A 25,939-nucleotide genomic window follows, 5' to 3' on the forward strand; every position below is an offset into this window, starting at 1 on the left:
GGGACAAAGAGGGTTGATGCTGATGCTGGGGATAACAATAAGCGAGTCAATGATGAATATTATCTCTTCGCAAAAAAATTTTGTTTCTATGAATCTTTTTCAATTTTTTTTGCTTCAGCAGCAATACCAAGAGGCACAAATGACAGTTTATAAAAATAAGAATAATTCATTAAAAATAGTAAACGTTTATTGAAATGGCTTATGCTAATGTTCCTTTTAAATAATTATACAATTAAGACAATAATTATATAATCAACGTAAACACTTCAGTAGGCAGAGAATGTACAGAGTGTTTTGTGTCAGTTATTAAAATGAGGCATTAATGTAAATACAGGTATTATATTTAATTCTCTAATATTCCTTCAATGTTTTGTATTAATTATTTTCTTATTTTTTCTTCCATTTTAGACCTGCATGTATTAATCCTCTCCCATATCCTGATGGACTTGTTCATATCTTTCCTTTTCTTTCCAATAACCAGTGACATCACTAATGTAGGGTAACAGTCATGGTTTTGCCTCTGTGTGATACAGCTGGATGAAACAGCTGTGATGTTGGCTCTCTAACGAGCCAAAATTTCAGAACTGAACCGATCTGCTTGATTTCATTCTTTTTTTATTTATTTATTTATTTATTTTTGTAGATCTGTATTCAGAGTGGAACTGGAAGCTATGGATACTTTGTAAGATGTCTGCTCACATAAACACTGTGATTGGCTAAAATGGGGGGAGGGTTTACCACAGAAGTAACAGGAAGTATTGATGAAATGAAGTTCTTCTAAAACAAAAGATGGAGCTCTGTTGTTTCTTTTAGGAATTAGAATGCTCACGTGTGGATTTTTTTATATTTGTTTTATTTGTTTCTGTTTTGTCTGTGCATGGGATTGAAGAAGAACATAACCAACATGTTGGTTCCAATAAGAAAAAAAGGTGCTTGTGTTGGGGGACAACAGCCTTTGGTCCTAATTTTGTTTTTGGAATTGTATTGACATATGCATTTTAAACATGTGCACAGTATTTTAGCTAAAAATTATTTCGAGTGTGCCACATTTTCATCATGTATTCCCAACATGATAGATATTGTTTCACATTGGGGAAATTGAAGGCTAGAAGTTGTGCAGAAGATTGATCAGTTATTTTTTTAAATAATTTGTTAAAGTGATATGGATTGGGGTTAGGAATACCAGTGCATAAAAAGTTTCACTACTGTGTCATCATATGTTAATTTTGAATGCGAGGTGTTCCATCTCCAATAACAAGTTGATAACATGTCTTTCTAGAAAGCAAGAAACTATTTCTCATGCACTTAACATGGAAATGCAAGTCTATGCAATGAGTTAAATAGTGAGTCATTATGAGTTCAATCTTTATTGATGTCATGGCATAGATTTTCAGCACTGGAAAAATATTCAGAAGGCCGTTCTTGTCAACAAAATAAAATACAAAAATTACACTTTTTGTATCAAAAACTGTGCACTTTGGTACTTATTACTTACATTTGCTTTAGAAAATGACAAATACACTTTAAGCAGAAATATGCATTTTAGATTGAAGATTACACTAAGGCATGCAAATTAGTTGAGAGACAAAACTTTCAGGGATCATAGTTATATGAATACAATTTTCACAGGAAGAGGACTGAAGTCATGATATCAAGTAAAACCTGAGATTCACTCACACAACAAATACAAGGTCACCACTTTATCATTCCAAACTGTAAATATATCTTCTTTTTTTGGCATGTTCTGTTGATATTGTAGATTTTTTGAGAGCAGCACTGTATTCTGTTATTTAATCGTTTGTGAAGCTATCTGCAACTTAATTTCCAGGTTTACTCATGAAACAAAAAGCATTTCCTAAGTGTAACATCAGACAAGAAACTGAACTGTATAGTCAAGAAGCTTGGCCTGGTGAAAATTTTCTTGATTAAAATTTCAGATGTTTCTGAGTGTCGTTGTTCTTTGTATACAGTATGGTCACACTATTTTTACAATACTCTCTGCAAGCATAAATAAGCATTTTTGTGTATAAGAAATTTCTCTTCAATAAAACTTTTAGCCCATGCTTGATAAATTCAACATGTTCTAATGACAGCCACTCTGTTTAACCTGCTGGTGTCTATGATTTAAATATGACCACTCTGTTTAACTTGTTTTCAGACAATGTAATGGATAACTGATAGTCATCAGTGATATTATTTCACCTTGCTTACCATGGCAATCATTAATAAACCCCAAAGCAAGTCATTCGTATACAGAAAACAACCCACCAGATTCTAATCTAAGGCACCCAATACAAAGTCAGCAGGAGGTTAAAGGATTTTTCTGGACTTTGTATGTTAGACACCAGTGAGCCAGGCAAAAAATATTCTTAAAGAGCAAGGGATTTAAGGTAACACAAAGTGCACAAGTGGAAAAGATGAGATTCTTGGGAATCTGCTAGTTCAAAGAACTGGATATCCAACAATGTTACCCAGAAAGAGTGTATATCATCCCATAATGACACACACCACGGTTCACCCTCAAATCTTAAAGGACATTAGAAAAAGCAGAGTGACTGAACCAAAGCACAGTGGCAGCAGCAGGGATGACAATGATGTATTTCATGCCATCTTTTCCATGCAGGAGCTTCTCATAACAACGGTAAAATAATAACACACAATCTCCATGGACAGTCCTCTCTTACACAAGCAGATTCTGCTTGTCTGGCCCTTACCATCACATTTAGTTAACACATTCAATCAGAGGTATTGCAGATCCCTCTCACAGCTCAGTCTGGTATCTGTCTTTTTCTGTAATTCATCCTCCCATTCATTTGCGTTTTCCTTCCCTTAATGCCCATCAGTTCTCCTTCCCTTACTGCCCCATAAGTTCTCCTTCCTTTACTGTCCCATAAGTTCTCCTTCCCTTATTGCCCCATAAGTTCTCCTTCTTTTACTGTCCAATCAGTTCTCCTTCCCTTACTGTCCCATAAGTTCTCCTTCCTTTACTGTCCCATAAGTTCTCCTTCCCTTACTGCCCATAAGTTCTCCTTCCCTTACTGTCCCATAAGTTCTCCTTCCTTTACTGTCCCATAAGTTCTCCTTCCCTTATTGCCCCATAAGTTCTCCTTCTTTTACTGTCCAATCAGTTCTCCTTCCCTTACTGCCCATAAGTTCTCCTTCCTTTACTGTCCCATAAGTTCTCCTTCCCTTATTGCCCCATAAGTTCTCCTTCTTTTACTGTCCCATAAGTTCTCCTTCCTTTACTGTCCCATAAGTTCTCCTTCCCTTACTGCCCATAAGTTCTCCTTCCTTTACTGCCCATAAGTTCTCCTTCCTTTACTGCCCATAAGTTCTCCTTCCTTTACTGCCCATAAGTTCTCCTTCCCTTACTGTCCCATAAGTTTTCCTTCCCTTACTGCCCATAAGTTCTCCTTCCCTTACTGTCCCATAAGTTATCTTTCCCCTGCTGCCACTTTTGCCTCAGCAGGAAAAGGCTGACCTTGCTCTAGCTCTCCTCCTTGAATCAGACCTTGCTCTTACACCTGCAAGGAGTAGATCTGTGCTACTATCTACCACCACTGTCAACCCAGTCAGCAAGTGAAGTGCCTATGTCCCCCACCATACCAACAGTTGTTATCACCCATTTTATTCAGACAGTGTTCATCCAATGCCCCCATCAAATGCCATTACAAAACTGTACATGTGAGACATCATCAGTCATCCGAAGGCACACAATAATGCAGTGGGTCCCACTGCCTGCATCTTGCTACATATCAGACCTTTTTTCGGTGGTGGCATTTGGTATATACCCCTACTTCACATAATCTCTTCAGTCTGGGGGCAAATGGTCCAGGCCTCAGCTTCTTCACAGCCTGGTTGGTCTGTTGGTCATCATCTTGTGCTCTACTGGTGGTGGCCTCTCACTTTTCCACAAGGTGCCTTAGACACACAGCTTTGACCTCCTGTAGATCTTCCATCCACAGGTAAATTAAGTATATGAGGATCTATATTACTGGACTTCACTTGCCCATAACATTCCATTGTACCTATTAAACAAAGTCTGCATTATTATGCATTGTTTAAAGTACTGTTAATTTCACAGTCTACTCCACAAACATAGGAAAAGAGATAAACTTTACACAGTCATTATCATCATCATCATCATCATCATCACCATGATCATCATCATCATCACCATCATCGTCGTCATCATCATCATCATCACCATCACCACCATCATCATCATCACCATGATCATCATCATCATCATCGCTATCATCACCATCATCGTCATCATCATCATCATCATCATCGTCATCGTCATCATCGTCATCATTGTCATCATCATCACCATCATCATCGTCATCATCATCGTCATTATTATCATCGTCATCATCATTGTCATCACCATCATCATCGTCGTCATCATCATCATCGTCATCATCATTGTCATCACCATCATCATCGTCATCATCGTCATCATCGTCATCATCATCATCACCATCATCATCGTCATCATCATCGTCATTATCATCATCGTCATCATCATTGTCATCACCATCATCATCATCATCATCATCGTCATCATCATTGTCATCACCATCATCATCGTCATCATCATCATCATCACCATCATCATCATCATTGTGAACATTACAAGTAAAGGACCTAAAGTCCATTGTGTCTGCCTCTAAACTAAACTCTTTATATATACATCTCCAGAAACTTAATTTAAAATACTTTTAAAATTGTAACTACACCCAACAATGGTTATTAGCTCGGTACCTTTAATACACCCTCTAAAGGCTGTTTTATGCACTCCCCCTTTATACCCCTCCTCAGTTAGGCATCGTAGTGCTATGTTGGTTTCAGTTACAAAGTACAATGATAAGTTTTGTGTTGTCTGTCTGCATAACCACACACACAGCACAGTGTTCTGTTACTATCCTAGCAACATACAAAATGTTAGCTTGCTAATCCTAGTTCTGTACTAATCATAACTCAGGAATTTTCTGCATACTGTTACTGGGGTAACTAAAAGCTGTACTGCATGCTATCTATAAGCATAGTACATGCCAGACATCACTACCCGCACCAGAGTGCTGATCAGTCACGGAGTAGACTAGATGACTCTACTTCCTGACTTTATCTGTGCACAATTAAATAGAGAAGTACTGGTGCTGACGATGAGCTCTTCATTCGTCAAACTGTCACGATCAACAGTTTTGACTATTTATTAAAGTAGATGTCTATTTTCCGGAGATGAAATAACAGTCAGCAATAGATTCTTTGATTTGCATATTTGTTCATTTGCCAAGTTCCCAATACTTCTCTGAACCTACATGGCATAGCCTGTGACATGCCTGTTGCATGTTGCTATTTCAGCTATCATTTCAGTCAGATGAACAGATTGCACAATGTAACAATGTACATCTAATAACTAACAGAGCACTTAAACTCATTGGAGTTTTTGTTTGGATGGATTTCATTGGATTTGGATTTGACTTTGTCAAGATAGCATTGCTACAGTGTGCTCATGATCTTCCACGTGGTTTATGCTAGTTACTTTTCCTGTTTACTGGCTGTCATATGTCCTTTTGCAGCTGTTGTTTCAGTCAAATTGACAACTTGACATTACACTAATGGTGTTGTAATGTCTGATGCTTTGCAATTTAGATTGATTCCATTGGAGCTGGCTCGGTCGCAAGCCAGTTGAGCTCTTTCCTTTAGTTTAAGTTAGTTACAGCGATTTTCCATCTTCCATCTGTGCATAGATTTGGCATCTTGAATTTGTTGCTTTGGCATGTGACAGTTGACAATTATCACATGTGCATCTTTGTTTTCATCTACTGGCTAGTTCATGGTTAAGATACCACTAGTGAGTAACAGCATCAGTTTTTATATGTTTTTTTTCTTCGTGGCTGTCTGCCAACCACCAACTCTTGCATTTACCCGAGTGGCCCATTAATTAATCTCAGGTAAGAGCCAATAACAGGAGCTGTCATTCAGGTAGCCATGAGGGATTGTTTTTATTTTAAGGTCTATGTCTACCTACATCACTGTTGGGGCTAGTACATCTTCCCCATGTGGACATATATTTTCATACATCCTTGTTGAAGAGTACTGCAGAGTGGCTTGACACCTAGTAACTCAGAAAACCCTACCTCTCTTTCTCAGGATGGGGATGTCTATCCTCCCTTACTGGCTCCGCAGTCCCCTGGCAACCAACTGAACCCGGGGAGGGCTTTTTTCCTCTACACCACACAGCCAACTCAAGTGCAGCACCATCTTTTGATCTTTTTGGGTGGATTGTGAGGCTATATGAACAAGAACTACTATGCAACCATTAGCTGTCTCAAGTTGACTGTTGAAAGTGGCTCAGAAGATAAGATTACGGAATGACTACTTGTAAACCATATTTTGCAGCAATATTAGTTATTTCTATTGAATCATATTTGCCAGTATTATAATTCACTATCTAAATCTAGGTTTAATGCCTATTTATGCCCTGTCCATTTAGTGATGTCTGTTTCACTTCTTGTCTAGTTAGTGCTTCAAATAGTATTATTTGTATCTGTTATAACTGACTTGTGCCATTAACTGCACTGAAAGTGACTTTCCCTATTTTTTTAAATGTATTGTCTTTAATGTATCATGCCTTTATGCTATCCGTAATTGTAAATTTTGTAATTTCTTACTTGCTTTGTATACCTTGGGTATAAGCACTACAAATTATTAAACACTGATTGATAGATTATGTGTATATTTGTGTGTGTGTGTGTGTGTGTGTGTGTGTGTGTGTGTGTGTGTGTGTGTGTGTGTGTGTGTGTGTGAGCATTGTATTTTCCCATCTCTTTCTTTACATATATAATTCTTCTTCAGAGTACAGTTGGAATCATTCATTTAAAACAGAATATGAAGTATATGGGTGTGGCTATAAAATGTCTGATGCCCACATCATTTGTCTAATTACAGAATATCAGTTATATTTTGTCCTATAACTATTGCACAATCTGAAACACATGATTATGACACTTGCTGTATGCAGCTGCTGTCCATCTCTTCTTTAGGTCTTTGCAAATACCAGAATGTTAGAAGGTGTACCTACTCATTCTGAGGAATGCAGTTCCTGTACATTTGCATACACTCAGATTCATTTATTTGCCTGTTTGTTTAATATGTGTGCGTATATCCACTGTAATCAAAACTGGAATTTTTTTACTTGATAAAAGTGTCCTTTCCAGAAGTATGTAATTAAGCAAAAACCTGGAAGCAGCTGCATGATCCAGCTCTGTCACCCAGTAAAGGTGGACAAGCCAGTGGTTTTTGTAAGACAGCCAAGCCAGAGCTGGGTCAAAGGGCTGGCTTGATTCTTAAAGCCTATTAATAGCCAAGTTAGATCTCAAACATGGAGAGTAAAATAGCAGTACTGATCACTGACCACATGTGCACAAATTCAATATAGATAGATATGCAAACACACACATGCACACACACGTACACACACACGTGCACACACACACACACACACACACACACACACACACACACACACACACACACACACACACACACACACACACATACACACACACACACACACACACACACACACACACACACACACAAACATTTTGTCCATAAAAAACAACCTGATGGTCAGTTGTCTCCCCACAAAACTTGCCTAACCTTCTCCCTGTACAAAAGAGACTTCCTGCATACACTTCACTTTTTCATTGTGAAGTAGCTGAGACACGGTCATCCTGTATTTTAACTTGCTGCTTACAAACATTGTCCCCATCTCGCTAACATGCCATACGTCAGTTGATCATTCACAGTTATTAGTAGGATCACTGTTTTCACACACATCCTATCTCCACCAAAAAGATAGCAACCATTTGTCTACCACTGTTAACAGCTTGTAAAGTAAGCACTGATAGAGCCACCTAGTCAAAATAGGAGCAGCCACCTCAAGCAGTAGACCCATCATGAGCAGTGTACCCCAGAGTTTGGTCTTGGGGCCTCTGTTGTTTGGAATATACTTTTCTGAGGTGGAAGCCAAAACCAGTGGGCTGTGGCTGACCAGGTTTGCAGATGACTGCAAGATGTGTGCTGTCATCAATTCCTCTCGTGACGTGGACATCCTCCAAGAGGGTCTCACCCAAACAAATGACTGGTGCCAGAAACATGGCTTCAAATTGAATGCCAAAAAAATGCATCGTCATCCCCTTTGGGGAGAGTGACGTCCCCACATATTATCACATTAATAACAATGTCTTAAGCATGCAATCAGTCATGAAGGATTTGGGCGTCCAGGCTGATAGCAACCTGACTTTTGACCACCATGTTTATTTTTATTTATATATGTATTTATTTTGTTTGTTAACCGGGTAGTGTCCGACTGGGCCAGAGGCTCATTTTCAGTGGAGACCAGGGGAAAAAACCTCCATACTGTACAATACAAATATAATACAGAATAATAATAATCCGTTCAGGAGTGAGTTATATACAAAAATAACTTGAGATTTATATACATAAGAAAAAAAATCAAAATTAATTTCAACAGTAATGATAGAGGAATGCCAAATGAGCAGAGAAAAATAAGAGAAGGCAGCAAGAATGTCAAATATCATATGAAGTATCAGTAATGAGTGTTGTAAGCTAGAAACATGTGTCTGTAGCTAGGATGTCTTGCATTCTGCTGACACTAGATATGGAGTTTGTTGTTGCTGGAGATATGTTGCTTCCATTGTAATGAATGCTTACTACATGGCCCACCTCATAAGTGAAGGTATCTCATCCAGGGACAAGGAGGTTATAACATCCCTGTAGTATTCCCTTATAAGGCCAATTATTGAGTATAACACCCCCTTTGGCATATGCCTCGCAAATCACATGCAGGAGCTGGAGAGACCACAGAGGTTCCTCACCAGGAGAATCCAGGGCCTCAAACATCTACCCTACACAGATAGTCAGCTAAAAGCCTTATCCCTCTACTCAGTTTCATAAGACTCCTCAGAGGTGACCTCTGTCTAGCATACAAGGCGATCATGGACTCCACTTTGATGGGATTGCTGCATATCCGCAAGTCAAGCCCCACTTGAGTAACCCACACACGTGGCCTCAACCTGGTCTGTGACATCAACAAGACTTGTTGGCAGGACAGATTTGTGTCCCAGAAACTCCTCCATCTATGGAATAGACTCCCTCTCCATATCAAGCAGAGTACCTCTTTACCCCTTTTTAAGTGCAACCTGGATAACAGGATGGGAAACAGAAAATATACCCCTGGGATTCCACCCATGTTCCTGCTGCACAGGGGTATCAGGTGCTGATTTGTCTAAACATGGGCTAAACTCTTGCTAGGCTTATAAGGGCCTCAGAGCCAATAGCCTAGTAACCTCCTATGATCCTATATCTATATTTATATCTATATATCTATACCTGTCTCTCTCTATATATATATATACATATATATATATATATATATATATATATATGATATATATATATATACATATATATATATATATATATATATATATATTTAAATAAAAAGATAGCCAAAACCACATTCAGTGAATTAATTCCAAATAAAGCCAGATGAAACCTGATTACGCGTTTCGTTCACATTTAATGATCATGAACTTAGTTCATGATCATTAAATGTGAACGAAATGCGTAATTAGGTTTCATCTGGCTTTATTTGGAATTATTTCACTGACTGTGGTTTTGGCTATCTTTTTATTTAGTTATTTGTGTTTTCTGAGTCTGTCTACATATATATATATATATATATATATATATATATATATATATATATATATATATATATATATATGTATATGTGAATCTCCTTCATTTTATCATATTATGAGATTATCAAACATCAAAACATTGAGTCCATAAGCATTAAGAAGCACTTTAGTGAAAAAGCAGAAGATCACATCCTGTTATAGCGAACCAGAATGGAAAATGTGAAGGGTGGGTTAGATAGTGACACACTGTCTCTTTAAGGTTTTGGAGTGAGGAAGTGTGGTTTCATTGTTTGTGGAGGAGTTTTTGTAAGTTTAACATTCATAAGGTAAAAGATATTTTAGATTTTTTTATGTAGTTCTTAGTTTTTGATGTTGGTTTTAGTTTAAAGCATTGTGGTGTTTTGTTTAAGAACGTAATGGAATGTAGGTTTTAATGTATGTGTAGCTGGTGTTTAGTAATTAATAAAGGGTTTTAGTTGTAATGTCGAGGGCGATTTTGGTGAGTGGGAAGGTGTAGTTAGTACTGTGCTTTGTGTCATAGGGATGGAATGTGAAGAGAGTTGGTATTTAGCGATCGGTAGACTGTTTAGGTTCCTTCAAGGTAGTGCAATCTTGGAGTTGGTATATTTAATTTGCAGGGAGGTGGGGGGTGCAGGGGGGTGTAGCCACCCTGCAAAAGTGATTCTAGGTTGAAATGGTTCTGGGATTCATTGTTTTAAATTTTCAGTTATGTTATTTTTCATTGTAATGGTCTCAGTGTAGTGAATTTTGATTAACTGGTTACACGATCATATGAAGCAGATCCATATATGCACGTGCACATGTATTTGTATATCTATATGTATATGTATACAAGTGCTTGGTATATAAATTCACATGCTAATTACCAGTAATTTTTTTTAAATAATACTTGTGGTGTACAGAAACTCCCAATCCACCTGACACCAGAAGAGGCCGGGGACATGATATTTGGCATATACAAATTATTTGCTCTGGAAAGGAAGGACATAGGAGTTAGAGAGGTACAAGCAGACAGCTGTAGGAAGCAGCTAATCATTGGATTTGTAAAAGTATTTCTTCATGGAGAGAGTTGTAGAGTATTCAAGAGGATGTTGGCAGGCTTGTGTAAATGAGGGAGAGATAGATATAGACAGACGAAAATCTTTTAAGAGATTTTTCTTAATAGAAGAATAACAGTTATAAACAAGTAGTGAATTAATGCATATTTGCATCAAAGAACACAGTAGTAAAGAATGTACACAATAAAAATGTTGGTAAAAAAACTGATACGCAAATGGCAGTATTTAAACCAAAAGAGGGGAGGGGTAGAATGACGGGTGCAGTTAAAGGGCAGACATATCGCCTTCTGCTTGCAGGCAATTTTTCTGTAAATTTAACTTGTGTTTATATTCTCCATTCAAATATGAATATGAATATAAAGGGCTGAATAATTTAAGTAGTTTAGAAAACAGGTAACTAAACAGAGACTATAACTGATTCCACTATGATTCAATGAGTGACATCAGGACAACGTTACAATTGGATGAACACAACTGATTATAATGGCATCTAGATGTGAAAAGAAAAAGATTACCACCCCCCCAAACTTCAAACTTCCCCTTACTTATGTGTAACAACTCCACAGTCAAACAGCTGTAGAAAAAGGGAAATGTTTGTTTCTTTCGGCTTTTCCCTGTTAGAGGTCGCCACAGCGGAACTCCGGTCCACTAATAATTGGCAGTAGATTTTAACGTGCTGGCTTGCCGGGGCTAACGCACAACCTTCAACGAAGGAACGCCCATTCACGCATGTCGCCACAGAGAAGACGCTCTAACTAAGAATCGAACGGGCAACGTCTAACTGTGAAGGCGACAACGCTACCGCAGCACCACCACCTCAGTGAAAAGGGAAACGTTAAAAAACAGTAAATTATTATTGGTACTGAAAAAAGCTGGTGTCGCCAGTTATTTTTGCTGAGAAATACCAGTCAGTCACCTGCAGCTTTTGCTCAATAAGTCGTGGCATCATTCACAGACAAAACAACCTATAGGTGTACATGACTCAAAGGCATAGGATTATAATGAATAAATGCAAAGGTGGACTTGTACTTTCTCACCATGGGTACCTGTAATTATTGCATATATCTTTGCTTAAATTGTAACTACATATTTCACTTTTTTTTGTTTATAGCAACTCGAGGAAAATGATGATGTTTCAAGCCTTGGAGGACAAATAATGTATTAACAGCTGACAGTTATTTATAGCCTTCTTATTTGAATGAACTTTATTGAACTGTTGCAATAGGTTGGTCACAAAAGAAGTACAGGGTGAGAAAAGCTAACGTGTGTATATCCACAGGTATATAACAAAGTTACCATGACCTCAATGTACAAATAAACTATGATGCTTTAAGAATTATGAAGTACTTCTGTGTGTGTGTAGAGGGAGGAAGTGTGATATTGTTCAATGATTTGTTATAGAAAATAATGCATATTCATAAATTCAAAGAGTCTGTTTGTATTGACTCAGCTGCTAGAACATAATTCCTTCATGACAACTATGGTAGGTATATGGAAACATTTTAAGGCTTTTTAGAGAGTAGATTATTTCAGTGGACACTGGTCTTGAACCTTGTATTGCACTAATTGTGAGAGCCATAAGTTAGCACTTGTCTATAATAACATTTTAGATGGAAGTGTGAAATAGAGTTAGCAGTAGTCCTGTGATTATAATGTCACTTTCTTTCCCTAACAGTTGCTTTAAGTTCAGAAATGTCAGATAAATCTGTCAGGCCTTAAGCATTTTCTGTAATAAATCACTGCAAGATGTTATGCCTAGTCCCTTTAAGAATTGTATACTATAAAGATTACAGTTGGTACACAATAAGTAAACTTAAATATTTTGATACACTACAGTGTCACCCACAAGGGCTGCATGTTCTTGGGGGGGGGGGGGTTGTGTTAAATCACATGGCCAGTCACCTGAGCAACAATCAACTCTCCAAAGCCAGTTTGATCAGGACCATTTCAATGAATGAAGCTTCCTAAATTAGTATGACTTTTTCCAGTGTTAGCAGTATTAAAGAGGGCATTGGCTAAGTGGTGAAATTCACCTCAGGAAAAAATGGTCTGAAATCTCTGTTTTATTGGATGGCAGCAATTGAATATTCGTTGATAAGTTTGTTTTTACTCAGATGTACCATGTTCATTAGAATCACTTTTATAAAATATAGGAATATCATTATCTGAAAAAAAAGAAAAAAAAAAGAAAATGCATATCTCAGTATGCTCAAAACAGTGTCATTTTATATATAATTGTTATTCAGAACATTGCTTTTGTTTTTCTTCAGCTAAGCCATAGTAGATTTAAAGTGAATAATCTTATTTCAGATTCATTATTGACTCCCTACAGTGGTACCTATCTTCCTAGGTACTGATAAATGTAATATTAACATGAACATTTTACGATCTTTCATTTAAAGTAGTGTAGTGGAGCTTCCATATTGAAAATGGGCATAAAGAGTTTCTGTGCCATTTGCTATGTTCAAGCATATTGTATTTATTCTGAAAACACATGGCTTCGTATTCCTACCTTTCTGTTCACAAATTATAACACAGCAGGAGCAACTCAGTCTACCGAACCTTATCTTAACAAATTAGAGAATATAATAATTTAAATGGAAATTTTAAAACCAGTATTCCATATGCTTGCTTATCCAAGGAGAGTTAAATGTAATTAATATGGGACATTAAATGCATCTTTCAAAAATAACTGTATTACTACTGCCTTCTAATCATTATAAAAGGGTAGCTGCAAACTACAAAGAATTAACATATCATTTGTATTATTTTGTTTGGCTGTTACAGTTGCTTCTGTATAGCAGTTAATAAGCTAATTATCTGGACAGTTATTTAAAGCACAGTTTTAACTTTTGCTCTCATCAGCAGATGAATGACATTAGTGCAGGCTTACTACGAGTACAACTCTGCTTGTCATAGCCACTGTGTGCCCTTTCACATGACACTAGATGTCACTCACCGGGAGTAAGAGTGGTGATTTATAGCCTGTGATGGTAGTGTGGTGAAAATAAAGAATTAAGTGTCATAGCTATCAATGAGTGTGTCTATGAAGAGGCTTAGATTGCATCTAGAATTTCCTATAAAATGTTTTATATTTTTGTAAAAGTTTTCTGTGTGAAACTCTGATCCCCCAACATTCCCTTTAAAGGAGGAGAACCTCTGCTCCCCATTAATTACAATCATCTCTGAGGTTACTGTATCTTAGGAGAGGAGATGCAATGAGCTTGGTGTGAAGTCACGTCAGCCAATCATCTGTGGTCTTTGAACAGTTGGTCTATCAACTATATTATTTATCTAAAATACTTATCACTATACTTAAAAAGGCTGGCTGGCAAGTTTAAAAACATATTTTCTGTATGTTGTCTCAAACAGTAGAAATTTGAAGCTACTGTCTAACCAGTTGTGTGACACAAAAATACATTTGTGCAAAAATAAAGTATAAAGTGATGTGTTTGAAAAGAGGACTGATATCATTCAAACAGTACAGTGGATACACTATGTATAAAGTCACTACTTCGATACTTCATCAGGTCTACCACATGTGCTAAAGGTAAATTTTCTTTCCATCTTCAGAGTTCCTAGTAGCTTTTAAGATAATATTTAATGGCTGTTGCACATATCATGTCTAGGTGCCTTTATACTTTATGTTTCTTCAAATCTTTGTTTGCATAATACCTTTTAAATAGTGCATTAAATTATGTAGTGTCTCATAACCAACATTTAAAGCCTTACCGTTTCTTCTGTTACCTTCTTCCTTACAGTTGCCATTCCCTCCACCAAATGGAACATGAATTTTATGAGGGTAATGAATATCTGTCCAGTTTACCTGCAGATGTGGAAAGAGCTGAGGAATTTGAGTGTGAGGTAAGGCAGTCTTTGTGCACAATTAAATATTATAATAGTGATAACATGAGTTTATATTATTTCAGCCTGCTTTAAAGTTTGAATATGATTGCATAGTTTGTAATTGTTATTTAATGTCAGGGAAGTTGAAATAATACCCCTCTTTACAGTTTAAACCCACCACAGTAGAAGAACTGCCATGATTAAGCTCTGAATTCAAAAAGCAAAGAACTTAGTAATATATCTGTTAAGTTTAACAAAGTAAGGCAGGTGCTTAACAAAATCCTAGCCTCATGCTAGAGCATAAATAGTGCCCACCACAGACAACTTGGGAGGGGGTCAAAGAGCTTTAATAAGCTGTAATATAATATGATCTACCATATTTCTTTTTGTGTGCTGAAGCACAAATTGTCTTACAGCTTTCAAAATTGTTCCAGAATTAGCTGCACTTCACTTTGGATGCTACTTATGAGGTAGTGCAAAATGCCTTATAACATTTAAAGCTGTAAGGCACTTTGAATTTACATTCCTTTTTTTCTCTCTGTCATGTACTACAGCAGAACAGCTAAATAACATGCACTACTAAGGCTTGAGTGCCAACACCAGTAATAATACACAGCTTTCAAAGCTGTTAAATTTGTGGCTTTATTCTGTGTACTACAAACAATTCCAATCATGTCTCTCAAAGTATAACCAACTAGTAATGTTGTTCTTCTTTTGTCTTTTCCTGGTTAGGGGTCGCCACAGCGGAACTCCGGTCCGCTAATGATTGGCAGTAGATTTTTTATGGGTGCCGAGGTGCCAGGTAGTAATATATTCTTGAAGTAGACGTGAAGCTTCAACTCACAAGATTTATTTTGTTCTTCTCTTGAGGTGAATTTCTTGACATCCATTTTTTCAAATGTGTAACAACTTCATTATGATCAAATACCTGATGAAGATCCTCTGTGAGATTCACATGTGATTTTAACATGAATATTTTTTTAGGTTTAGTGGATAATATTTTAAGTCTGTCTTGCATACTTATGATATACAAACTATAGTTAAAAGGAAGAGAAAAATAGTTAAAAAAATAAAATTAAAAAAAGAGGACCAGTTCTGGAAATTAAGAATGGTATTTTTTAACCTCATAGACATATTATGGAAACTATGCAAAGTTGTATGAAAACTATATAAACAAAAATGTATTAGATTATGCTTATCTTCATCAAGTTGGTGATTACAGTTCAACATAGCAATGGTTCTCAGAATGCTTAACTAATTAATATGGAAACTGCGGATGAACCTGTTGCTTTCATAATGTATTTACTCAGACTGTTGTCTAGAAGGTAATAGTTATATGATAAATAACTGCCTGAGCTAAAGCTATGTAGTCCATATGCTGTAGTACTGTAGATGCTACATTTCTAGTTTTTTTTTGTGTGTGTGTGTGTGTGTGTGTGTGTGTGTGTGTGTGTGTGTGTGTGTTTGTCTGTGTTTTATTTATTTATTTATTTATTTAGTTGTCTTTTCTGGGAAAGTCCGACTGGTCAGAGCCCATTTTCAACAGAGGCAGACAGGTCTCAGAAAAACAAGAGTTACAGTTGTCATGAAACAACAAACATAATTACAAGGCAGGTATATACAATAAAGTATTTACATCAACAATTTTAAGTTGATACAGTTGTTACAGCTGTAAAATCTCGCAGAAGTAAATGGATTGAAAGTGTAGAAGGGAAGCATTACTGTAAAAAAGTTTAGTGTTCAAGATACATAATATATATATATAAAATATATATATATATATATATATATATATATATATATATATATAAGTAGGTTATATAAATTATATAGGAAGGGAGGGAAGATATTGGCAACATATAGGAGGGCAGTGGTAATAGCATGTAACAGAGTGCAGGGTATAGAATTGGTCCTATTTAGGCTGCCTGTTCCAACTGGTGTATCTGGAAGGTTCATAACTTAGATATACAGGAGATGCAGTGACTTGGACCAGTTAAAAAAGAGCAAGATGAGAAGTGTTGTTTAAAAAGGGGAAAATGAAGAGAGATGTACTGATTCAAGTGCAGGAGAGGAAGTTACTACGAGTGTAATGATTGAAGTAAAGGAAAAAGGGGCATATGAAGAGAGATGTACTGCTTCAAGTGCAGGAGGGGAAGTTACTACGAGTGTAATGATTGAAGTAAAGGAAAAAGGGGCATATGAAGAGAGATGTACTGATTCAAGTGCAGGAGGGGAAGTTACTACGAGTGTAATGATTGAAGTAAAGGAAAAAGGGGCACATGAAGAGAGATGTACTGATTCAAGTGCAGGAGGGGAAGTTACTACGAGTGTAATGATTGAAGTAAAGGAAAAAGGGGCATATGAAGAGAGATGTACTGATTCAAGTGCAGGAGGGGAAGTTACTACGAGTGTAATGATTGAAGTAAAGGAAAAAGGGGCATATGAAGAGAGATGTACTGATTCAAGTGCAGGAGGGGAAGCTGCTACGAGTGTAATGATTGAAGTAAAGGATAAAGGGGCATATGAAGAGAGATGTACTGATTGAAGTGCAGGAGGGGAAGTTACTACGAGTGTAATGATTGAAGTAAAGGAAAAAGGGGCACATGAAGAGAGATGTATGGATTCAAGTACAGGAGGGGAAGTTACTATGAGTGTAATGATTGAAGTAAAGGAAAAAGGGGCATATGAATAGAGATGTACTGATTCAAGTGCAGGAGGGGAAGTTACTACGAGTGTAATGATTGAAGTAAAGGAAAAAGGGGCATATGAATAGAGATGTACTGATTCAAGTGCAGGAGGGGAAACTGCTATGAGTGTAATTGAAGTAAAGGAAAAAGGGGCATATGAATAGAGATGTACTGATTCAAGTGCAGGAGGGGAAGTTGCTACGAGTGTAATGATTGAAGTAAAGGAGAGCAAAAAGTTAGTGAGAAGCAGTAATAATTTTGTGCTTTCACTAGCCACTTCAACCTCGTGATGAACATGAGCAAGACCAGGATTGAGTAAATTATTGTTTAAGATGGATTTTTTTATAGCTTGGGATATTTGTAATCATTTTACTTGTGTAGGGATGGTGTTCCAGAGTTTGAAGATGTAACAGGGGTATAGTGAGTCCTCCAATGAATTATTGGCTTTAGTAGTGCTTAGTAGAAATGTATCACCAGAATGGAGGCCCTTTGGAGGAGTGTAGGGCAATAATTTGTTTTAATGCTGGACATTGTTCAGGAAACTATATCAGTTTGTATGCCATAAGTAGCTGAGACTATGTTATATAGTTGTTAAGTTCTAGTAAGTTTAGCTGTTTTAAAGCCTGGCAGTGGTCATCTCAGTGTGCAGTCTTGATAGCAAGTTTAGCTACTTTGTTGTAACAGGAGGCTAGTTTAGATCTTAATGTAGAGCTTAGGTTTGTAAGGATTGAGAGAGACCTATAGAAGAGAGTTCAATGAGTAAATGCTGGTGTGAAACAGTGTCCAAAGCTTTGGGTAGGTCTCGGACCACAGTGGACACAAGGATACCATTGTTCCTATACTGGTTTATAGTGTTAGTGAAGTGCAGGAGGGTACTGGTTCTGCTGTGCTGGGGTCTGAAACCATGCTGTGTTTCAGAGAGCCCATTATTTGAATTTAGTTGATCTAAAAACTGAGCATGAATAAAATGTTCAACTATTTTTGATAGGGGAGGAGGATTGTAATGGCCCTGTAGTTTTTAAATTCCCTGGATGTACCACCTTTGTGTAAAGATATAATAATGCATTTTTTCAGATGAAAGGAATATAATTTTCATAAATAAATCTATTTAGCAATATAGAGAGTGGAAAAACAACTGGTTAGCAGCTAGGGTGGTTGATTTTAGCTAATGCAGGAGTATTTTAATAGCAGATGTAGGTACTGGGCTGAAGTCAAATAACTGAGGATATTTAGCAGAGGCCACAGGTACTGAGAGGGTTGTGAAAGTATGTTTATGAGGTACAATTCAGTCTGTATACAATAGTTGTTAAATTGTGTGGGAGGTGAATCAGTATTATTGCTGGATGTAGAGGTGGGGGTGGTAATTTGTCCTGGATGTAAAAATTTGTTTATGGATGTCCAGAAAAGTTGGGGTTGTTTTGATGCTTATTTTAGAGGCTGTTATAATATGGTTGTTTATCATATTTTATTTGGCATTTTATTCTATACCTTAGTTGCCTGAAATGTTGAAATGTATTTTGTGTTCTGTGTTTGAGCCACTCTTTTCAGTCTTTGTCACGCTGTAGTATCCATTTCATAGTTTCTTTTTTTAGTCATGGTGCAGGATTGGATTTGACCCTTTTAGTATGTACTGGGGTTAGGTTATTGCAATTTTGTTTTAGGAATATCACATTAAAGTGTGAGACAGCAGAGTCTAAGGGCATAGATTTTAATATTTTCCAGTTATATTCTATTAAGGATTTCGTAAAAGTGCATTTGTCAAAGTTTTTTGAGTTACAAACTGGGTTGCAATTATATGTTAATCTTGGATATTGTAACTTCTGAGAGCATAAGTAGGTTGATGATTACTTAGGCTGTCTGGAAGGCTAACGGCTGCCATAATTCTGTTGGGTCTATCAGTAAGAATCCAGTCTAATGCTGATTGCCTACCAGTACTTTTGTGGACTTTAGTAATTAAATGTGTAAAGCTGTATAGGTTTATGGAATCAGATGGAGTGTTGTTATTGATAAGCTGCCAGTCTATATTTAGGTCTCCTATTATTATTGTTTCATGTTATATATGGTGGGATATCAAGTTTAGGATATTTTCCACAGTGGTAATGTTTTCACCTGCTGGGATATATATGGCTGCTAAACAAAACATTTTGATATTATTGATTTTGAGATGTAATATAATGAGTTCTGCATTATTAGACTGTGGTATCTCCTATACATATGCAATTATGTTTAAGGAATTCTTGAACATGATGGCTAGTCCACCTACCTGCTAATTTTTCCTGTCAAGCCTAATTATACTGAAACCAAGTGGGATAATTTCATTGTTGTTTATGCCTTTTTTCAGCCACGTTTCTGTATTTAGGATTACATCTGGTAGTGTTTTTATAGATATATATATATAAATATATATATATATATATATATATATATATATATATACACATGTATGTATGTATTTGTGTGTGTGCATTTATGTGTTTATGTGCATTAATAAACAATGTCACAAACTGAATTACCAAGACACATTGCATCTGGTAAATAATTTTAACTTTCCTTTCATCAACAATCTATTTTATCAGCCAACTAAAGCCAGTCAACAAAAAAAGAAATACTTACCTTTTCAGATCAGGTACAGTAATAAACAAGAAGACATCCTCCTACGGCATAGACATAATTGGTTTGAACTGCGGCACTGTTAAAGAAAGAGTGAGCAGAACCATAGCTTGTAGGTTTGGGGTTACAAGCAGGGGTAGTAATACGGTACAGGTTAGAACACATGAGTAAGGTGGTACGGGGGGGGGTGTCCTTTTGCCTGAGTGCCTATGTTGCATTTCCAGATGTGACTGTATCAACCTTTTTACACATTAGCAGGGCTCAACTGAGCTGTTTGCTGGTGCAACTCATTTTTGTGATTCTATTCACTGATATCTAAATACTTTTTTAAATTACATGTCTTTCTTTTCACATATATTTGCAAAATAGTTCTTTTTACCACAGATTCTGTAAAAATTGATTAAATGCAGGGCAACTCTTCCACTCATTTTTATGACTGCAACTAGTACCCAAGTTGTGGATTTCATGTGCACCATATTTGTGTGCACCCCATGGTCCTCTTTCTTCTGTACGTTGCTGTTGCTATGCATTCTTATTCCTGCTTCTCCCTTTCCCAATTATTTGATTTCCATTTTATTTTGCACACACATATATTTCAGTTAATTCTTATAAATGTATAACAATAATTTTACCTGATTAGAACACATGTATATTTTAATAATGTCATGTCTGTTTCTCTTAATAACCTGGTGTTTCTTATAGTACAGACTATTCTGTGTCTGAATTCAGCATCTTTGTTTCAGTTCTTCAAATGAGTAACATAATTTAATCTGTATGACCTTGTGCCTTTGTAAAGCACAAGTACTGACTAAATGTTGAATCCTCTTGTTTATTGTACTTTTGTTATTCTTCTATTTATGAAGAGTAAAAATATTAAAACACATTCAAGGATTATTTCCCAGTGCCCTGCTGAAATGTGGCACAGCACACCTTTTCAAATATCTTGGCTTCTTTATTTACTGTGAAGAATACATCAAATGAACATTTCCTAGGTTTCTGATAAGATGCCTAGATTGAAAAAGTAAAAGAATTATTGACAGTTGCATATGGAGCATTTTTCTAATTAAATGTTTTAACATTTTATTTATTTTCTTTATTTATTTTACTTGCAAGCCTATAAACTGTTCAAAAATAATCAGTTCAGTATAAATTCCCATGTATATCTACATTAGTTGAAGCTACTGTTGTCAGCTGTGTAGTTTGCAGGTGATTGGACTGCAGTACTTTTTTGTTTGTTTGTTTTTTGTTTGTTTGTTTTTGAATTGTGAAGGTGTTTAAATTTGTGTTTTGAAAAGTACAGGGAAGACATAAATGATGAAAAGCAGAACTTAGTCTTTCATTTCATTGAGTGGCTTATGGTAATAAAAGCAGCTGGATTAACTAAGTTTATCAACATGATATAATTTTTAGTAGTTTATTAGCAATTATACAACGACCCTCCATTAATATTCCAAAACGTGCATGCTGATTGGTCAACATGCACGGTGTAAATCAGACTTATACTAATGGAAAAAGGTCCGGTCGCTCGGACATTTTCCATTAGTATAAGTCTTTTTTTACAGCAACGGAGAACGCAAGATCTCCATTGCTTTTTAGACACTGTCTCGCTATGTTAAAGGAGTTTAACATAGTGAGACAGCTTTAAAAAAATTAACGGAGATCTTCCTTTTTCCGTTGCTTTTCTTAAAGCTGTCTCGCTTTGTTAAATGGGGTTAAGAAAGTGAGACAGCTTTAAAAAAAGCAACGGAGATTCTCTGTTGCTTTTTTTAAAGCTATCTCGCTATGTTAAACTCCTTTAACATAGCGAGACACTTTGTAAAAAGCAACGGAGATCTTGCTTTCTCCATTGCTTCCACCCTCAGCTCTGATGTACTGCATAAGCATATGCATGCGCAGTACATCAGAACTGCCGCAGAATACCAGACAGCTGTGGAAGGGCAGCAAGGAGGTATTATACAATGTCATTATTTAAGAAAAGTAAGTTTTTTTTTTCTTAAATAATGTCATTGTATAATAGCAATAACGCACTTCTGGGTGTGGGCAATGCTGGATTTACCCACGGTTGTCTTTGGCCACTCAGGCTTTGCCCTCATGACCAAACCACACCAACCGTGGGTAAATCCAGCATTACCCACACCCAGGCATGGGTTATTGCTATAATATTCAATTTGCAGGGCCTGCTGTTATTTATTTGTTTACTGCCTATAATGTTGTGTATATTTGTGCTGTCTGCTGTTTGGAAGGGGTAGGGTGATGTAATGCAGAAGTACATATGATTTGGGGTTTATATTTTTTATTATTATAGTCATGATTACAAACAGAAACCTATTAGGTTTACTTTTGAAATTATTTGTGTTGTGATTGATATGCAGATTGATGGAAAATCTAATTAGTAGGTTTTGGTTAATTATACAATAATCAACTATTATTTAAGCTGACAATTTCTTGCACACAGACACTTATTGATAGATAGACATATATATAGAAATAGATATAGATATAATGTGTATATAGATATAGATATTATGTATCATGAATGTTCAATTTGTTACAACTTTAGCATAAGAAAGACTGATTAAAAACACACCAAACATTCATTTCACTGACAAGACAAATGCCTGAACATCAACAGAACATCAATAGATTGAAAAAGGAAAACAAATTCCTTTTCCAATCTATAAACCACTAATACAGCACACCAATCAGACCAAGGTTATGTGACTACAGAATCAAAAATAAACGTCAGGACCCATCTCTGTCACTGTGATAGTTCATTTGTGCATATCATGTCTTCTAGAGACACAACACTGAAACTGCTTTGAGTGTTAGTAAGTGTATAATTGCTAATTAATTGCACTCTTTGATAGTCAAAATGCCCAAATGTGTCATTACACTCTAATTTTAGAGAATGTCTTTCCAGACCACTGAGGAATTTGGCAGTCTGCAACTTTACAAAGTGATACCATGTCATTAGAAAATGGTGTCCTTCATTAAATTCTCTGTAGCCGTTTCAAGACCTCCTTTAAACTGTCAATCATAACAGACAGCAGTCCCTTTATTTCCCTCATTATCTGGGCAATTAGTGGAAAAGTCTTTACAATAACAGTACTTAAAGTGCCAGGAGCAGACCGTTTCCTTTAAATCATTTACTCAGTTTATCTCTTTGTAACTGAATAACAGATCAGGCTTAGCAGCGAAGGTGAAAATGACAGAGCTTGTGACAGCAGCATATTTAAAATAAGCTGCCAAATAACAAAAGAAATGAGTTATGTTCAAATGTCTTACACATTCACACATGTACACGTGTAGGTAGACTGATTTATAAATATATAAATAGATATATAGATATACAGATATGGACATAATTCTTTTACTTCTAAAGTTTACCTTTGAAATCTCTGCTTAAGCATGACAACATCATCTCTTTCTCATGATCTGCTTGTAAGATAAACACATTGAAGAAATGTTGTAACTTTCTGCATTCATTTATTCATTAGATGTTAAGACAGCTACAAAAATAAACATGAATAATTATTGTTCACACAAATGTAGCATAGCTTACTACTGCAATAATAAAAATCCTAACAACATTTTGACCTTAAAATGTAAAAGTATTTTATGGTATTTGTCAAAAACGCTACCTGGAGATTAAAATAGTAGTAGTAATCTGTCTTGCCTTCTTTAAATGTTAATTATTTATTACCCAGGTAAAAGGTCCATCAGGACCAATCACTTCTTTACACAGGTGTCCTGTGAGCATTGATTTGTGTAAGTGACTTGAAATGAAATTCACAGTATATATTCAGATTTCATGGGAATCAAACTCAGGTCAACAATATAGCACTCATTTATAGCTTGTTGATTTTATCCACCTAGTAACAGTGGTAGCCAGTTAGTAAAAATAAAATGATTATATTTTAGCATCTCATTTCTGTGGCTTCCCTGAGGGTCATGATCCTGTAACTCACTACTTGTTTGGTCATGTTAGAATAAAACTTGTGACTGCCTAAGACTGGTGCACGCTGCTTTTAAGAGTTTCTCCCTTCACTGATGCTGGACATCTGTGGTGTTGTTACATATAAGATCTGAGGAATTGGGAATTAACCCTCCATCAAGTGTTCTGCACCATTCCATTATATGTAACAAACAGGTGTTAGATGTTGTAATGAATGACCTGAGAAAAGAAGGATCCAAGATTTCATCTGTCACAACAGAAGTCATTTATATTACACCTACATAAAGAACATATTTGGAAGAATGCAACCATAATTTTGCTTTCTGCTGTGTATTAAGCTGACTTTCCATTTATGCTGGGATATGCATATAAATTCAAACTCATCAATAGGTTCCACAGTGACTGACAGTGAAATGCAATATATACATACAAGAAAAAATAAAGGCAATTCCATTAGTCATGCATTGAATAGAAATGAAGAACCCTGGAACTTGGCATATTTAGTCTTTCAGTGAGACTGTAGGTGCTTTGTTTTTATCTTGGTTAAGACATGCACTTGCCATCATATAGTTCACTCCCTCAGTCTGGTAATGTTTAGTGTAACTTTTATGTTGATGCAAGCAGAAAAATGTAAAGGCATGGAATAGTAAATCCCATGTCACCTTACCGTTTCCAAATGTCTGTACTATCTGTTCTGAGTTTCTGCCAAAAAACTTGTATTCAAAAGGACCTTAGGAAAAAAACAGAAATGCTTACAGGATAATTGTTATAGTACATGGTTCAATGGATTCTATATCCTCTTAACCTTGGAACTCATAGGCAGTTGCTACTTGTAATAAAAAAATTTGCAGTATTGCTAGAATATCTTGAAATGAGAATGCATGTATCTTTTTTAGCAAAATCCCTAATTTAAGCAGCTGATATGTCAATCATAATTACTATTTGACATATAAAACGTATCTACATACATAAATACATGTATACATAAACACATAATAAAATATAATATTCATTGGTAACATTATTAACTATATACTGTAACAAATAGTGATTTTTGTCATTCTTTCAGTTACTAAAATTAGTTTTGGCACAGACTAATTTGTCCAGATACACCACTGTAGGGATGGTGTGTGTGTGTGTGGGGGGGGGGGGGGTTGGGATGAGTGAAATTAGGGAATGGGAAATAGAGTTAGGTATGAGTAATGGGAAGGTAAGGGTTAATGGTTAGAAAGGAAGGAAGGTCTAGAGAGGAAGTGATGTAATGAGTAGGGAGGAGTTTGCTGGATTTTATACAGTAACTGGCAGTTAGGGGAATCACATACTGGCATGGGATTGTTGATTTTGTCCTCCCTCCTTTTGCTTAAGTTATGTTGATTTTAGATATTTGGGGCCTAAGTAAGCCTAGCCAACAAGGTTCCCTGGCTTACGCCACCCAAGAAAGTTAATTTCTTGTGCCCCTGTTGAGCAGAGCCACAGAAGTGATCCCTGGGGTGTATTTCCTATTTCTTACACTTCACAGTCCTTAATACAGTAAATCGGTATCTGGACTAGGCTAGTTACAGGAAAGGTGAGAAACAAGTGCAAACATGGGCTTTTAAACCAGAAAGTTGAAAGAGATGGAAAAACTGTACAAATGGCCAATAAATTACAATTTCTGGGCCAGAAACCACTCTTGTGGTAGATTGGCTACCTAATGCTTACCACTCCCACTGATAAGCTAGAAGGCATTCCTCCAACACAGAAAGGCTTGGGGGCAAGGGCGCCCGCAGGCAGGTGCAAGGGGGTGCACTTGCACCCCCCTGGAATAGTAGGCTGACTAGTTTAAAAAAAAGTTTTTTTTTTTTTTTTTGGGCGCATTCTTCTTTAAGAAGAAAGGAGTCCAGTCGCGGGTGTGCTGACATCATCGCTCAGCGAGCGGGAATTGACACGGACGGTTTTGGTTTCGGATTCGCAAGCGGGAACTGAGACGGACTTCACTGAAGATGGAGGCGGGACACGGACGGTTTCGGGTTCACAAGCGCG

The 25,939-nt window shown here is 36.5% G+C and overlaps 1 protein-coding gene across 2 annotated transcripts in view; it reads left to right on the forward strand.

The window, feature by feature from the left end:
- PDZRN4 (PDZ domain containing ring finger 4) overlaps positions 1–25,939 on the forward strand; it is a 953,431-nt gene that overhangs the window by 696,205 nt on the left and 231,287 nt on the right. For both annotated transcript variants that reach the window (XM_044087444.1, XM_044087445.1), the window contains exon 3: positions 14,581–14,683. In XM_044087444.1, the coding sequence (XP_043943379.1) occupies positions 14,581–14,683 (103 nt within the window). The remainder of the gene's footprint in view (positions 1–14,580; positions 14,684–25,939) is intronic.

The sequence above is a fragment of the Protopterus annectens genome, chromosome 11.part0, assembly GCF_019279795.1.
Source record: "Protopterus annectens isolate FY-2018-M chromosome 11.part0, PAN1.0, whole genome shotgun sequence".
NCBI lineage: Eukaryota > Metazoa > Chordata > Ceratodontiformes > Protopteridae > Protopterus > Protopterus annectens.